This window comes from Phocoena sinus, chromosome 12 (genome assembly GCF_008692025.1).
Source record: "Phocoena sinus isolate mPhoSin1 chromosome 12, mPhoSin1.pri, whole genome shotgun sequence".
Taxonomy (NCBI): domain Eukaryota; kingdom Metazoa; phylum Chordata; class Mammalia; order Artiodactyla; family Phocoenidae; genus Phocoena; species Phocoena sinus.
Genome location: NC_045774.1, coordinates 81837878 through 81856255, shown reverse-complemented (window position 1 = coordinate 81856255; position 18378 = coordinate 81837878). Strand labels below are relative to the sequence as shown.

Here is an 18378-nt window from a genome sequence, read left to right as displayed (position 1 = left end):
AAAAATAATGCTTTGATTTATGTCAAAGAGTGTTCTGCCTACGTTTTCCTCTAGGTGTTTTATAGTATCTGGTCTTACATTTAGGTCTCTAAACCATTTTGAGTTTATTTTTTTTATATAGTGTTAGAGAATATCCTAATTTCATTCTTTTACTAAAGTAGGCAAATTTAGAATGATATATTCAGGTAGAAAATAAAGCAAAGCCCCAAACAAAATTAGTTTCAATAAAACGGGAATAATAATACTGTCTACTTCATAAAGTTATTATGTGGTTAAACATATGCATTTCTTCTTAAAATTAGGTTCCATAAATGGTCAACTCTTCTGTAGATTTTAATGCTGTCAAATACATTCACTTTTTCAGTTCTTTAATAGCAGTCATTTGTTAGCCAGTGATAACTAATGAGATAGAAATAAATTTTTCCTTCTTTATATTATAAAATATTTCATACATACAGGAGTATTATGTAACATATATGTAAAGCATAAAGAAAAAGAACAAAACATACATCATACATTCACCATGAAGCTTAAGAAAAAAAACATTTCTATTACTTTTGAGGCCCACAGCTGGAAAAATTTCATATCTCTATGAAAAAATATTTATCTGTTGAGTACATTTATTGTTCAGTATGTTTACTGCACTCAACAAGTTAAAACAAGTTTAGTTTACTGGACAGATGTATACATATACATATAGAAACTTGTTCATTGTGTTGTTCAAATCTCCCTATCATTATTTATTTTTGATCTGTCTGATCTGTCAACCACCCAGAGAGAGGTGTGTAAAAATATTCTACTCTGATGGTAGATTTCTCTGTCCTAATAGTTTTATCAATTTTTTGGCTTTAGAGGTTATTATATGCAATCAAGTTTAGAATTGTCACATACAACATGAAATGAACACTTCTTTAATAGTAACACCCTCTTTATCTCAAGTAATGCTTTTTGCCTTACGTATTACACCAGTTTTGTTTTGCTGTTGTTGCTGTTTTGTTATTGTTACTCTTTCCCTGGGATATATTTTTTCCATCATTTTATTTAAAACATTCTGTGCTTTTATAGTTTGGGTATTTCTCTTCTAAACCTCATTTAGCTGAATTTTTTAAGTCTAACATGATGAACTTTGTCTTTTCATAATGCTGTAGTCCATTACACTTACCGTGACTCCTGATATGTTGGATTGTTTCTGCCATCACATGCTCTATTTCTAATTGTCTGTGTTTGTTTGTTTCAATTCTTACCTTCTTTGGATTGACTTTTTTCTCATTCCATGTTTTTCTATCTCCAGATTTGGATGTTATACACTGTACTTCAATTATTTTTGGTGGCTGCCTAACTGGAATTTTTATTTTCAGTCACATGTACAAAAGTTAAATCTGAAGTTCTCGCTCACAGAGCCTCCGTCCATGTCCCCAGGGCAGCTGTCAGCTTCAGAGCTATATCATCTCGGAATTACTGCTCCCGTTTCATACTTCTCCTTTGAGGAACTCAACTCCATACTCTCTCCTCAGCTCAAACATGAATTAAAAGATATCCTTTTAAATATTTTATCCAGCATTTCTAGCATTTTTGGCAGTAAGATTTTCCAGGATATTTAGTCTTCAGCATGAACGCATTTGTTTTTGTTTTTTCTCAAGACGGACTAAAAAATATATTTATATATGGATGACTTTTCCATTCAGCAAAGATGTATCGGCTACTACTAAGGGGATGTATGTTTTTATTAGCTGGCTGTGCACTTCTAACACTATTTACTGTTTGGTAGAAGAGAAGTGTCATGTACAGAAACAGTAATAATATATGGTAGAAATAATATTAAGTAGCCTGTGACGAACCAGAGGAAACGCTATGAGATGCATTAGAGAAAGGTTTCATCTCAGTGCTCTGCACAAATATATCGTACAAAGGTTTCCTGAACCAGATGCCTTTTGATCGGACCCTACAGGATGGATAAAAGTCCTTTATGTTTGAATTTTTAAAAGTCAGAAAGACTTCGATTTTCAAGCTGTTATGCCTTAGTATAAATCATATACTAAATCAGGAGTTGACAACCAGGTGCACGGGCTAAATCTGGCCTACCATCTTTTTTTGTAAATAAAGTTTTATTGGAACACAGCCATGCTTGCAATTTACATATTGTCTATGCTACTTTCCTGCTACAGCAGTACAGCTGAGTAGTTGCCAACCGATATTGCCTGGCCCACAAATTCTGAAATATTTACAAACTGGCCTTTTACCGTAAAGTTTGCCAGCCCCCAAACTAAAACATGTTCTGTATCATTATACGTTTATAGGGAAGCTTTTTCTTTAGCCTAGCTTTCTCCTTCTCATTTATATATATATATATATATATGATTTAAATATGTTTGACTTGGTGGTTCTCACAATAAATATTTATTCACGCACTCCCTGTCTGCTCAGCTCAGCATTTTGGAATGGGTCAAACAGCTCTTCAGTAATTGATCAGACATTCTTGCATGCATTAAATAAAATATCACAATATCCTCTCTGCACTGAAATTCGCTGGCCTTTAAACTGGGAAGGGTTTCAGATTCTAAACTACTTTATATGCTAGTGCAACTATGTTTGCTTTAATTATGAGAATTAAAATAGAAAAAAGTGTCAGTTGGCAAAGCAGGAAAGGGATTTGAGAATTTTTAAAGTAATCATTAAAGTTCTGCTCAAAAGCTGTTGATGTTAAAATGAAAATATAATGAAATCCCCATACTTCAAACACTGCAGTGCTCGGACTTCACTTATTGAATGCAGTTTCCAGGGAGTCCCAGTTCCCCACAGTTATCATAGATGTGGAGCATCACGCTAACTGCCTTAACTGACAATAGCATGTGTGTTCTCTGATCCTGGGGAAACTCACATCCAGCAAACGAGCTTAGATACACAGATACATCTGCTTAGACATTTCCCACGAGTTTCTCTTTTGGTGTAAGAGCCAATGACTATTAAGCCTGGGACAATTTCCTGGGACAAAATGAAGGCTTCCTTTCTCTGGAGAATCACCGGCTGTCACGGTGCTCTGTACAGAACATGGAACCGTTTCTGTTTGTAGCAGTTTGAGAGAGAGGGGTTTGCACTAACGGGGAGCGGAGGAAACCTCAACCATATTAAGTGTGAATGTTCTTGGGGAAATGCTTTGCCTCAACAAATGTAGTTGCCCGAAGTCCAGCAGTTATCAATAAAGAGTAATAGCAACTTTCATACATATGACCTGGGAGAGATCAAGCAATACTGGGGCATGGAAAAATCTGAATATTTGCAAGGTATGGTTTAGAGCTTGTAATGTGATGCGACAGATCTAAGGTAGCTCAACTGTAACCTATATATATACACACACATATAGGTATATACGTATAAACAGTCCAGTCTGTGTCCTGTGTGGAATACTTGATGCCACACAGATGTCTCCGGGAATGGAAGTGAAGGAAGATACTTCATGGAAGACAGCTTGCCTAGCAATGTAGTTTAAAATAGTCATTTCCCAAGTATGCATCATGCTTCAACCATGGGTCTTGGGACCAATTTACTGTGACAAATTTTTTAAAAACAGTAATCTGTATTAAACTTCAAACAGAATAAGACAGAAAATATCAGAGCACATTCTACAGAGTTAGGCTAAGAATCTTGTATAACGTTTGCCTTATATACACATGATTGTGGTTGTAAGATGTGGAGTCCCAGTCAAAAATACTTTGAAAATCACCTGTCAAAGAAGCAGAGTCACGGAGTGGATACAGGAATTCCACTGTTGGGAAATTATATGGAATGATTATATAGAGCCTATTTATATACGGTTCAGTGCTAATAAGCACCACTGGAGCTAATAGAAGACAGGCTAATACATTTCTTACCTCTGGTGGTAAGGTTAGGGGGGAAAGTGGCTTCGTATGTTTTGCTTCAGTTCAAAAGCTAGACGTCTCTTCTGCTACGAAAAAGTGTTTTTGTTCCCGTTTCCAGCATTCCCTTAGCTTGCTCCCATTTTCTCTTCTGCCCAGGAGATTGCATCAACAATTTGAAAGCTATAAGGAGCAAGTGAGAAAAATAGGGGAAGAAGCACGGCGTTACCAGGGTGAGCACAAAGACGATGCTCCGACCTGCGGGATCTGCCACAAGACCAAGTTCGCCGATGGCTGCGGCCACCTGTGCTCCTACTGCAGCACCAAGTTCTGCGCGCGCTGCGGGGGCCGCGTGTCCCTGCGGTCCAACAACGTGAGTAGAACCGCCCACGGTGCGCACAGGTGGATGCGCCCCGCCTCCCCCGTGACCAGAGCAGGGGACGAGCGATGCAGATAATTCATAAAAGATGCGCTTTCTGTATGTGTGTATCTCGATAAATGATTCCCATTCAACACCAACAGATTACCTATGGGAGTAAGTTTATTTTCTGAAGAAAGTAGTTAATGTAGATTTAGTATCGTGAATTATGAAACCCTTGAAGCGTGTTACCACCAATTCTTCTTGTACAAAAAAAGCAGAACAAAACAACCTACCTTGAATTTCTGCAACATATGTTTCAGATTGAATGAAGATAAAATCAAGGTAGATTGTGTGGCATTAAATTTAACCCAATGCCATCATGTATAAAGCAATAATTAGCCTCTGTGAGAGTAACTCCAAATTTGCTATCATGTTAAAAAAAAGAAAAGAGTGCTAAGCCTTATGAAAATTATTTGGATATTTAAAGAGTGTGTCAAAATTTTAATTTCGTGGGGAAAAGTGGTGGTTTACACTTATATCTTCCTAATCTGGAAAATCACAGTTAAAATTAAAGTGAACCTACCCATCAACATTGTATTCTTTGGTAGTGTATTTGAGTTGTAAGTAGGGTATTATTCTAAAATCTCTTCTAGGGGAATTAAGACATTTAGTAAAATAGATGCATTATTAAACTTAAGATGAGCCTACTATTTTCTTTGTAGCCTTAACTTCTCCAAGCAACAGCATCTTTATCTATGAAACTGTATGGTAGTAATTAATGCATATGGTTGGTATGAGAATTAAAACAATTCAAATCTATGCAACTTTAATTTTTCTTTATGTTCCGTTCTTATGGTCACATAAGTTTTCTTTTTTCTTCCTAAAAGTTATGTGTTTTAGCTAATCCTCGTATGCTACCTTAAAGCCTTTCCAAAACAAGCTTGGATTGAGATCGTGTCTGGTGCATAAAAAGTGCACGGGACCTATTTGTTAAATTTCCCTTCTTTAGTTCTTGAACACACTTTTTGGAATGAATTCTTGCAAATGAGACCTGTGATGGTATTCAAAATATTAACAACTCATGCAGTAAGGGTACTGTCCAATCTGAAAGGGTGCTGATGCTGAACGCTAGGGTGCAAATGGGCTGAGTGCCCATAGCTGTTGAATGCTTTTAACTTCACATTATAGGTTTGAGGCAATCCAATAACATAGAATCAAACTCATATTTTAAACAGGAGAGGGGTTTAAAGGAAATTGAGCTAAGAGGTACCTATGCTTTTGAGCAGACAAGCAGGCCTAATGTAGTTCATCCATCTTTACCAAACCCATTCAATCTTGGAAAAAATATTCAAAAAACAAAACAAAGCACAACTTAAAATATTTAATCTTGGACAAGGGACACAAAATTGTATAAAGTTGTTTTTTTCCTGTGACACTGTAAATTTTGAAATACCTATTATGAATAAATCTTCCTTGTGAGATAATTTATGGCTAAATGGTTAACAGATTTCTTTTCCCATTTTTATTTATTACAAATACTTCCCATTCTTAGATTTTTCCAGGTCATAACTATAAATATTTTAAGAGTAATTTGATATAATTATTCATTCAAATTTTATGCATTTTAATATGTCTTTTCAATAATAGGTGGACTAAATATGGTAGTGAATTAAGTTTTCTTTCTGAAGAATGATTTAAATGTAGATTTAATAATCCAAGTTCTCGAAAGTTCTGAAATTATAGTGCCCAACTTTTGTACCTAACTTATAGCAGGATCAGTATATGTGTATTTTCAACAAAAGATTGAACAGTGACTATTTTTTGGTAAGAATAAATATTTACTTTTTAAACTACCTGTGCTTTTATACTTTAAAGTAACACATGATTGCTTTCTTAAAATCTGTTTATTAATATATGCCTTATTTTTGTTTTTCTCTTCTTTTCCCTCTCTCTTTACTCTGCTTCCTTGGATGCTTTCCCAAAGGAGGACAAAGTGGTTAGAATCCATGATTTCTTTTCTATCGTTTGTTATTACAATGCTGTGAACTTTATTAAGTGAATGTTTCACCTAGTGTTGTTAATCACTATATTTCACAAAGAAATTACATGCTAGGAAGAGCTCACTCGTAGCTCTCATTGAAAAATAAAATGAACATCTAGGAGCATTACAGAGTTTTATATTGATAGATAAAGTCTGGGTAGTTTGTGTTCATGGGAACAGTGATATTTTAACATAATTTAAATCATTATGAAGCTCATTTGTCCTCTTAGCTCCCTGAGTTTTAAGGATGATTCATCTGCCTTGAGGAACAATAAAGTCTAATGGGCCTTACCTTTCTCATCACCCATTGGATGCATGGCGGGTGATTTGAAACTCTACAGCAGGAGGAATGGGATGTACTGATTTAGTGGAGACAATGGATCAAATTAAAATCAAGAGCTCAGAATAAAATGATTGTTCTATAGAACACAAGTAGCAGAGTTGTCATATTGAACCACAGTTTTGCTCTTTTCTTCTCCCTCATGCATTGAAATCACTCCTAAGGAAGTAAAAGGTCACCTTTAACTCTTATCAGCCTTGGAAATCACAGAGGATGTACTCAGTGAGATAGGAGACAAGTGGAATCTTACAACAGCCTGTCCTTTGCAGACATACTATACACTTCCATTTGGTGTAAATTACAATTTCCCGATATGAGACTGAGGCAATGAGTATTTTGGGTTCAATATATCAACTCAGCTGCCTCTGTTCAACTGTTTTAAAGTTTAGATTACATACTGCAGTGTGTAGACAGCAAGCCTGACATTAAGCTGAACATTAACTTGTGTTTTTAAACTTGATGTTAGTATATGTTCATAAGTTTTTTCTATGAAAAAGAAATCAGGGTATTATATAGGGTAGTTATTTTCACTAAATGTGTTTGCCTGTACCATTGGTGGTATGTGAGATCATTCTAGGGGCTATTATTTTAATGCAATACTGGTTTCCCCCACTATCTGAAAATAGAGATTTTCTATGAAAACTTTTGTAAGACCAAATGGCATAAAGAGAAGAAACAATTACCTCTGGACATATCTTGCTAACGAATGCACAGAATAAATCAGATAAGGCACAAATGCCCACAGACACATTTCAAAGCTGTGGTGGCTGGATGCTGAGATGCTGAGTGCAGTCCCTGGGGAAGGAGCTTGGCAGGGCTGCTCTCTCTGCTCTGGGTGTGTACTACCTCTGTAACAGCTCACTCCAAAACAAACACGGAATGCTAATTTTCACATCTCACCTTTTTTCTTTCGTAAAAGCAAAGTGGAGTGAAGGGAACTTTTAAAAAGCGGGGGATACGTGTAATGTATTGTATTAGGAAAAAAAACATAATTAGACTATCACACTTTTGGTTTCATGAACACTACTTTGGATGAGTCTACATTTGAAATGTAGGTAATTTTAAAATCCTTTAAAGAATAAAAGTTTAAGCACATAAATAATGCTGGTGTTGTGCAGACTCTAGCTACTTCCGTAGGGCTGGCCAGATTGATTGTTCCCATACAGGTAGGGTATTTGTGCTTGTTATGATTACTGACTCTGTAATAAGAATTCAGGGGGATTTTGTGGTTGTCAGTCAAAAATAGAATGAAAAAACCTGTAAAATACAATCACTTTCAGTTATTATCTTCACTTTGATTAGAACGCATATATCTACCATTTATGTTTAAGTACTTCGTCAAAATTTCATTAAAATGCTTCTTAGCTGATTAAGGTTGACGATGAATTTCCATTTTGGTCCAAGGAAACTGAAGCCAGATTTTGTCTTAGTTGTGTTAAAGAGAATAGCCAAGTATTAAGCAAAGTACTTGATTGTTATTTCTTTCCCTATTCCTCTGAGATCTTTTATTTTTCGTAGAGAAATTATAATTTACAAATGTGTGGAGGGGGTGCTTTTATGAGAGGAAAGCAAAGACTAATAAGGATGAATAAAACTTTCCTAAAAGGAATCTCCATCTTGTTCAATAAAATAAGGATGAGGTCTACTTAGTTTGTTAAATTGGTGAATAAAGTGACTAAAATACTAGTGTATACGATATGAAGACCTAGGGATAGCTAGGACATAAATATTTCTTTACTGAGTCCAGTGAAAAGTATTAATGATCACATCTTTTGCAACCTGGCAATATTTTATTTCAAAACTTCACTCTTAGCCTAAGTCACCTCTAGTAATTTGGGAGATTGTGTACTTATAAAGAAAACAGCTTGTCATGAAGAATCACTTTGCACTTGACGCATGTATAAAATAAACTCATTATAAATTATTACGTGTGTAAAGTGCAAAGTGCACACTCTGAGAGATAAAATGATAATTTTTATTTCATCAAAAGACTTCTCTGAAGTCTAAGTATATAGGGATACTGTGGATTTCCCCACAGCCTGTTTAAATTGGGTTTTTTTTTAACATCTTTATTGGAGTATAATTGCTTTACAATGGTGTGTTAGTTTCTGCTTTATAAAAAAGTGAATCAGCTATACATAACCATATATCACCATATCTCCTCCTTCTTCCATCTCCCTCCTACCCTCCCTATCCCACCCCTCTAGGTGGTCACAAAGCACCGAGCCAATCTCCCTGTGCTATGCGGCTGCTTCCCACTAGCTATCTATTTTACATTTGGTAGTGTATATATGTCCATGCCACTCTCTCACATCATCCCAGCTTACCCTTCCCCCTCCCCGAGTCCTCAAGTCCATTCTTTACGTCTGTGTCTTTATTCCTGTCATGCCCCTACATTCTTCAGAACCTTTTTTTTTAGATTCCATATATATGTGTTAGCATACAGTATTTGATTTTTCTCTTTCTGACTTCCTTCACTCTGTATGCAGCCTCTAGGTCCATCCACCTCACTACAAATAACTCAATTTTGTTTCTTTTATGGCTGAGTAATATTCCATTGTATATATGTGCCACATCTTCTTTATCCATTCATCTGTCGATGGACACTTAGGTTGCTTCCATGTCCTGGCTATTGTAAATAGAGCTGCAATGAACATTGTGGTACATGACTCTTTTTTTTTTTTTTTTTGGCGGTACGCGGGCCTCTCACTGCTGTGGCCTCTCCCGTTGCGGAGCACAGGCTCTGGACGCCCAGGCTCAGTGGCCATGGCTCACGGGCCCAGTGGCTCCATAGCATGTGGGATCTTCCCAGACCGGGGCACGAACCCATGTCCCCTGCATTGGCAGGCGGACTCTCAACCACTGCACTACCAGGGAAGCCGCATGACGCTTTTTGAATTATGTTTTTCTCAGGATATATGCCCAGTAGTGAGATTGCTGGGTCATATGGTAGTTCTATTTTTAGTTTTTTAGGGAACCTTCATACTGTTCTCCATAGTGGCTGTATCAATTTACATTCCCACCAACACTGCCAGAGGGTTCCCTTTTCTCCACACCCTCTCCAGCATTTATTGTTTCTAGATTTTTTGATGATGGCCATTCTGATTGGTGTGAGGTGATACCTCATTGTAGTTTTTATTTACATTTCTCTAATGATTAGTGATGTTGAGCATCCTTTCAGGTGTTTGTTGGCAATTTGTATATCTTTTTGGAGAAATGTCTATTTAGGTCTTCTGCCCATTTTTGGATTGGGTTGTTTGTTTTTTTGATATTGAGCTGCATGAGCTGCCTGTGTATTTTGTAGATTAATCCTTTGTCAGTTTCTTCATTTGCAAATATTCTCTCCCATTCTCAGGGTTGCCTTTTCTTCTTGTTTATGGTTCCCTTTGCTGTGCAAAAGCTTTTAAGTTTCATTAGGCCCCATTTGTTTATTTTTGTTTTTATTTCCATTTCTCTAGGAGGTGAGTCAAAAAGGGTCTTGCTGTGATTTATGTCAGAGTGTTCTGCCTATATTTTCCTCTAAGAGTCTTATAGTGTCTGGCTTTACATTTAGGTCTTTAATCCATTTTGAGTTTATTTTTGTGTATGGTGTTAGGGAGTGTTCTAATTTCCTTCTTTTACATGTAACTGTCCCGTTTAACCAGCACCACTTATTGAAGAGGCTGTCTTTATTCCATTGTGTATTCTTGCCTCCTTTATTAAAGATAAAGTGACCATATGTGTGTGGGTTTATCTATCTCTGGGCTTTGTATCCTGTTCTGTTGATCTATATTTCTGTTTTTGTGCCAGTACCATACTGTCTTGATTACTGTAGCTTTGTAGTATAGTCTGAAGTCAGGGAGTCTGATTCCTTCAGCTCTGTTTTTCTTTCTCTCAAGATTTCTTTGGCTATTCAGAGTCTTTTGTGTTTCCATACAAATTGTGAAATTTTTTGTTCTAGTTCTGTGAAAAATGCCATTGGTAGTTTAATAGGGATTGCATTGAATCTGTAGATTGCTTTGGGTAGTATAGTCATTTTCACAATGTTGATTCTTCCAATCTAAAAACATGGTATATCTCTCCATCTGTTTGTATCATCTTTAATTTCTCTCATCAGTGTCTTATAGTTTTCTGCATACAGGTCTTTTGTTTCCTTAGGTAGGTTTATTCCTAGGTATTTTATTATTTTTGTTGCAATGGTAAATGGGAATGTTTCCTTAATTTCTCTTCCAGATTTTTCATCATTTGTGTATAGGAATGCAAGACATTTCTGTGCATTAATTTTATATCCTGCTACTTTACCAAATTCATTGATTAGCTCTAGTAGTTTTCTGGTAGCATCTTTGGGATTTTCTATGTATAGTATCATGTCATCTGGAAACAGTGACTGTTTTACTTCTTCTTTTCCGATTTGGATTTTTACTTCTTTTTCTTCTCTAAGTGCTGTGGCTAAAACTTCCAAAACTATGTTGAATAATAGTGGTCAGAGTGGGCAACTTTGTCTTATTCCTGATCTTAGTGGAAATGGTTTCAGTTTTTCACCATTGAGAATGATGCTGGCCATGGGTTTGTCATATATGGTCTTTATTATGTTAAGGTAAGTTCCCTCTGTGCTTACTTTCTGGTGAGTTTTTATCATAAATAAAATTCTATGAATTTTGTCAAAAGCTTTTTCTGCATCTATTGAGATGATCATATGGTTTTTCTCCACCAATTTGTTAATATGGTTTATCACATTGATTTATTTGCATATATTGAAGATTCCTTGCATTCCTGGGATAACCCTCACTTGATCATGTTGTATGATCATTTTAATGTGCTGTTGGATTATGTTTGCTAGTATTTTGTTGAGGATTTTTGCATCTATGTTCATCAGTGATTTTGGCCTGTAGTTATCTTTTTTTTGTGACATCTTTAATCTGGTTTAGGTATCAGGGTGATGGTGGCCTCATAGAATGAGTTTGGGAGTGTTCCTCCCTCTGATATATTTTGGAAGAGTTTGAGAAGGGTAGTTGTTAGCTCTTCTCTAAATGTTTGATAGAATTTGCCTGTGAATCTATCTGGTCCTGGGGTTTTGTTTGTTGGAAGATTTTTAATCACAGTCTCAATTTCAGTGCTTGTGATTGGTCTGTTTATATTTTCTATTTCTTCCTGGTTCATTCTCAGGAGATTGTGCCTTTCTAAGAATGTGCCCATTTCTTCCAGGTTGTTCGTTTTATTGGCATAGAGTTACTTGTAGTAATTTCTCATGATCCTTTGTATTTCTGCAGTGTCAGTTGTTACTTCTCCTTTTTTATTTCTAATTCTATTAATTTGAGTCTTCTCCCTCCTTTTCCTGATGAGTCTGGCTAATGGTTTATCAATTTTGTTTATCTTCTGAAAGAATCACCTTTTAGTTTTATTGATTTCTGCTTTGGTTTCCTTCATTTCTTTTTCATTTATTTCTGATCTGATCTTTATGATTTCTTTCCTTCTGCTAACTTTGGGGTTTTTTTCGTTCTTCTTTCTCTAATTGATATAGGTGTAAGCTTTGGTTGTTTATTTGAGATTTTTCTTGTTTCTTGAGGTAGGATTTTATTGCTATAAACTTCTCTCTTAGAACTGCTTTTGCTGCATCCCATAGGTTTTGGGTCATCATGTTTTCATTGTCATTTGTTTCTATGTATTTTTTGATTTCCTCTTTGATTTCTTCAGTGATCTCTTGGTTATTTAGTAGTGTATTGTTTAGCCTCCATGTGTTTGTATTTTTTACAGATTTTTTTCCTTTAATTGATATCTAGTCTCATAGTGTTGTGGTCAGAAAAGATACTTGATACGATTTCAATTTTCTTAAATTTACCAAGGCTTGATTTGTGACCCAAGATATGATCTATCCTGGAGAATGGTCCATAAGCACTTGAGAAAAAAGTGTATTCTGTTGTTTTCGAATGGAATGTTCTATAAATATCAGTTAAGTCTATCTTGTTTAATGTATCATTTAAAGCTTGTGTTTCCTTATTTGTTTTCATTTTGAATGATCTGTCCATTGGTGAAAGTGGGGTGTGAAAGTCCCCTACTATGTTTGTGTTACTGTCGATTTCCCCTTTTATGGCTGTTAGCATTTGCCTTACGTATTGTGGTGCTCCTATGTTGGTTGCATATATATTTACAATTGTTAGATCTTTAAATTGTTTTTGTTTTATCATCTGTTTGATGACAGGGTATTAACTTTAGATAACTCCTTTAGTAAATTAACACTTTGGTCTTACTAAGTGAACTGAATTACATCCTCTAAACTCAATTCCTTTGGGACTTCCTGTAAAATTTGATCAGTATTTCCTGTTTGGTGGGGGTAACTGGCTGATGAATAAAGCAATTAAAAATGAACTTGCTACCTTTCTAGTTAATCTTTATTTTCATGCAAATAGAAGTGTCAGGTGTTATATGTTAAGAGTATTTTGTAATAAATGTCAGCAATATTCTGAAAAACAGAACATGACCATTTTCTTATTTTTTTTAATGTGAAAGCTACACATATCTACCTTTTATACATCATGTACAAAGAAACTTTTTTATATCAAGGTAATTAATGAGGTACAATGTTTACAAAGTCATGATTTTTTTAACTGGCTCCTCATACCCTTTCATTGGTGTTTGTTTATAGAAATCATACTAAATGATATGCTGATAAAGTATGTTTTTATAGAAAAAAACTCAAAGTGTAAGGGTTGGGTGGAATGAGACAGCACCAACTGAGTTTGGAACTGTCCTCACCCCAAGTTGTTATCTGTAGGGAGGTTGATTCTGGCAGCAATAAAGAACTTTGCTTTCACGGGCTCTGTTTTAAATACCAAAATTGTTTTGTTTTGTTTTTACTCTCACTAGGGTTAGATAAATATAGGCAATTCAGTAGAATCATATCCATTTTTTAAATGATTTGCATGATTGTGTTAAATATTTATTCTCATTATGAAAAAAATCTCTCAGAATTATCCATATTTAGTCCATGGTATGATGAGCCATCTGATCATAATTTTCAACCTTCAATCTTTTGAAAAAAAATGACTGTAAGAGTTTACCTGCGTCCACTTTCATGTTTCTCTCTCTCTCTCTTTTTTAACTAGATGCTTTGATCATGGATTTCTTTGCAAGAATGTTCTCTTAGAGATTCTGCCCAGAAAGATAGTATGGGCCTAAGTAGAAAAGTTTATAAATAATAAACATATTAATAAGGAAATATTAGGGTACACTGAGAGGAGAACATTCATTAAGCAATTTAATTGATTAGATTTTTCAAGGTTTCTCTTACTGTGTCGTGCTTGTCTGAGAGAGGAGTAAAACATCAAGCTGTAAAAACTTTCATTAGATAATGAAAATAATAAAAAATTTATTACAAATCAGTTTTAGGGATTTGCTACACTTTTTTTCAAGGCCATAGAATTTTAATCTCTTGAATTTAGCATTACTATTCTGGAAACATTTGTTAATATTCATTAATCATTGGGATGTTTATAGTCCTGGTTTTGTCCCCACTCCTGAAATCATAGTTTAAAACCTTTATAAAACCTGTTTCCAGAAATTACAATTTCACAAACCAATGTTCAATACAGATGCATCTTAGGGTGTAGAGAAAACCCTTCTAATTTAAGGAAAGGGACTGTGAGAGGCAGAGCTTTCACAAAGCTAAAGACTAACCCATGGCAAACTGCCTAGCTTTCTGTGAACCTAAGTGGTCAGATCTCTTGTTCATTTACCTAGAAGTGGAATTGCTGTGTCACGTGATAGCCTTATGTTTAACAATTTGAGGAACTGACAGTTTTCCCAAGCAGCTGCATAATGGTATTTATGGGTTCCAATTTCTCCACATTCTTATCAATACTTGTTACTACCTGGATTTGTTTCTACTATAGCTGTCATGTTGCCTGTGAAGTGATGTGGTATCCCATTGTGCTTTTCACAAAGCTGTTTTTAAACCAAAATTATCAAACTAGTTTTATATCTCCAAGGATTCACTTTGTGTGGATTTAGATTCTTACATGAAAATGTTTCTAAGTGAGTCATTTCTTGAGAATAGATTTTTTTTAAAGCTATCATATTCAAAGCATTAGAAGTTTGGTTTCTTTCTTCTCTGGTGATTCTTTATGTCTCTTATGTTACAACTACATAAGTACTTATTAACCTATATAAAGCAATCAGAACAGGAGCTCTGTTGAGTTTAGGATAACTTGGAATCTAATATCTGTCTAGACCAGCTATCCCTAGGGTGCACACAAAGTAAGAGACTTTCATTGCCAGTTGAAAAGACTATTTTTTAAACATGTGGAGAGAACTAACAGCTTCTGTTTTACCATTCAGCCGTAGGTCCAAATTAACACAGAAGCTTAAGCCCAGATTCTAAAAGACCATTCTTTTTTCAGCATGTGCAAGATATTTTCTTGAGTGATGAAAGCTTTCAGCAGTATGCAAATAGACCCACATAGAGATGCAGTAATGACCAGATTTTCTGTCACCAGCCATCCAACTCTCCATACATCCCTGAGGTCTTCCTCCAACATATTTCAGCAGTAGATAAATTCCCTATCATTGCTGCCACTAGTGGGGAATAAATTATTAGTCGCAAGCAAAGCCTATTTTATCTGATATTTGTATAGCTACTCCAGCTCTGTTTCGGTTGCTGTTTACATGGTATATCCTTTTCCATTCTTTTAATTTAATCATACATTTGTCTTTGAATCTAAAGTGTGTCTTATACAAACAGCATATACTTAGGTTTGGGTTTTTTTTTTTAATCCAGGCTGACAATCTCTGTCTTTTGATTAGATTTGTAATCCATTCATATTTAATGTTTTTATTGATATGATTGTATTTTTGTCTCCTAGTTTACATTGTGCTTTTTATCTCTCTTCTTTTTTTTTTTTGTTCCTCACTGTTCCTCCTTTACTGTTTTATTTTGCATTAAAAGAGTATTTTCTAGGCATGTTTTAATTATTTCAGTGATTTTTAACCGTATTTTCTGATTTATTTTCTCAGTGACTCTAGGGTTTCCAGTATACATTTTTTTTCCATCTTTATTGAGATATAATGACATGTAACATTGTGTAAATCTAAGGTATACAATATGATGATTTGATACATGTATCTATTTCACCCATCTTGCCAGAATCTACTTCACATTTATACTACCTTAATCCCAGTGAAACCTAAAAATGTCCATTCTACATGACTCTATTCACGCTTCTCCCTTTTTTTGTGCTATCATTTTTATATATTTTATGTGTATATGTTACAAGTCCAATAATACATTGTTGTAACTATCACTTTATATGGTTTTATCTTTTAATGAAGTTGAGAGAAGAAATCAGAGCAAGTATACATTTACAGGATCTGTTATATAACATTCTTATTTACTATTTTTGGTTCTCTTAACTTCTTCCTGTGGCTTCAAGTTACCATCTGTTGTCATTTCCTAACTCTAGTCCAAAGTTACTTCCATCCATCTCCTTTGTGCTGTTGTTATTGCCAAATATATGTGATTTCTTTATGCTATAGACTTAACAATACTAGTATATTAATACTGTTTTATACTACTTTTAAATAATTTAAGATAACAAAGAAGAAATATGAAAGTATACTTTCATAATTACCCCTGTTATTATCTTTACCATAGTTCTTTTTTTTACATGTGAATTCATATTACTGTCTAGCCTAAAGAATTTCATTTAGTATTTCTTAAAGATGAGTCTTCTAGCAATGAATTCTGTCAGATTTTGTTTACCTAGGAGTGTATTTCTCCTTCGTTTTTGAAATATAGTTTTGCTGGTTTTGGGATTCTTGGTTAACAGTTTCTTTTTCCTTCTTTCAGTACTTCAAATATATCATCCCAGTCCCTCTGACCTCCATTGTCTTTGATGAGAAGTCAACTGTTAATCTTATTGAGAGCTCTTGTGTGTGATGAGTCTATTTTCTCTGTTACTTTCAAAAATTTCTCTTTGCCTTTCGTTTTCAACATTTACTGTGATGTGCGACTGTCTAAGTATGAATCTCTTTGTGTCCTTCCTAGTTGGGTTCATTAGTTTCTTAGACAGGCAGATTAGTGTTTTCCATCAAATTTGGGAAAGTTTCAGCCCTTGATGCTTTGAAATTTTTTTTGTCCCTTTCTCTCTCTCCTCATTATGGCAGCTCCTACTGCACATATGTTGGTGCAGCTAATGGTTTCCCACATTTCTCCGAGGTTCTGTTCATTTTTCTTCATTCTTTCATCTCTCTTTTCATTAGGTCACATAATCACTATTGATCTGTCTTTAAGTTCATGGATTCTTTCTTCTGCCAGCTCAAATCTAATGTTGAGCCCTTCTAGTAAATTTTTCATTTTGGTTATTCTTTTCAACTCCAGAATCATTTTATTTCTTTAGTAAGCTATATCTCTTTATCTATCTTCTCAATTTGATGAGATGTTGTTGTCATAACTTGCTTTATTCTTTGAGCATAGTTCCTTTAGCTCTTTGAAAATATTTACAACAGTTTTTTTTAATGTCTTCATCTGGTATGTCCAACATCTGGGCCCTCTCTGTAGGGGGTCCTTTTTTTTCTTCTGTGAACGAGTTGCATGTTGCTATTTCTTTGCATGACTCATAATTTATAGTTGAATACTGGCCATTTTAGATTATATATTTGGCAAATCTGGTTACCGATCCCAATTCCCACTCCCGGGGCCTTTTTTTGCTTGTTTGCTTCTTTATCTGTTTAGTGAGTTGGTTGCACTATTTCAGTGAAACCAATTTCCCCTGCAGTGTGCAGCCTCTGATGTTGCTACTTGTGGGCACAACTTTGGCATGCACACATCACTCTAGCCTTCCCATCAGGGATGCTGGTGTTTTTAACCAGGCAGTCTTTAACCACTGCTCTCTTTTCTTGATCTCCCAGATCTTAGTATTCTGCTTGTATTGAAGCCAGTCTTCAAAGTCTGCTCCAATTCCAGACTCTCCTTATCTGCTTCTCTGTTTCTTTCTGTTAAGTTTCTTGCTTGTCTTTTGTTTCCCTTGTTGCTATCATGGAGCTGTCAGTCTTCTCCTTATGGCTCAGCACCAAAATCTGCATTGTTTTTAACAGTGGTGCTATGCTTGAGTGTTCCCAACCTCTGTTCCAAATGAAATCATTTCCCTTAGAGAAAGATACAAAACTCTTTCTTTCTATGGCTTGTCTCTTCCCCTAGTCAGAACTCCATGCCACTGCTCTGGAGCTGGGGTTAGAGATCGCAGCCTGCTTCTCTTAGATAGACACCTCTGCTCCATGAGTGTCACACTGGATGAGGTCAGTAATCCCTGGTATTCTTGATGTACTTTTCCTGATGTGGAAATTCCACCCTATGAGCAAGCTGGGACAAGGGTGTTTGGGGTCCAGCAATCTTGGTCTGCCACAGCAGAGGTAGAGCTTTAACATAGGATTGGCAGATGGGTGGAGGAAGTGAGCCCTTGACCACTCAATGGCACTTGCCTGGAATAGAGTTGGAAGTGGGGATGAGATATGATGCTGACCTTACCTGCTGGGGCAGGAACTATAGCCCTTGACTGGGGACTGTGGGAAGAGGGAGCCCATGTGCTTGGCTGCACCCACAGATGGCACTTCCATCTCGCTGAGCTTGGACGGATGAAGGGAGTGGGTTGTAGCTCAAATGCCACAGACCCTCACTTTTCTTATGGACATTTAGTAAAGTTTCTTGAATAAATGTTTGTCCATTTGCTATATGCCCTTTGGATAATTTCTAGGGACTTTAAATGCTTATTTTTTAAAAGTAATTTTTACCAGTTATGGAGTGGAAGTCTAC

General features: G+C 35.6%; 1 protein-coding gene across 1 annotated transcript in view; it reads left to right on the top strand.

Moving 5' to 3' along the window:
• The window catches only part of RIMS1 (regulating synaptic membrane exocytosis 1), a 475475-nt gene that overhangs the window by 191516 nt on the left and 265581 nt on the right, over positions 1 to 18378 (top strand). Inside the window, 2 exon segments of the mRNA XM_032650909.1 lie at positions 4014 to 4227; positions 6200 to 6211. Of these exon segments, the coding sequence (XP_032506800.1) occupies positions 4014 to 4227; positions 6200 to 6211 (226 nt within the window).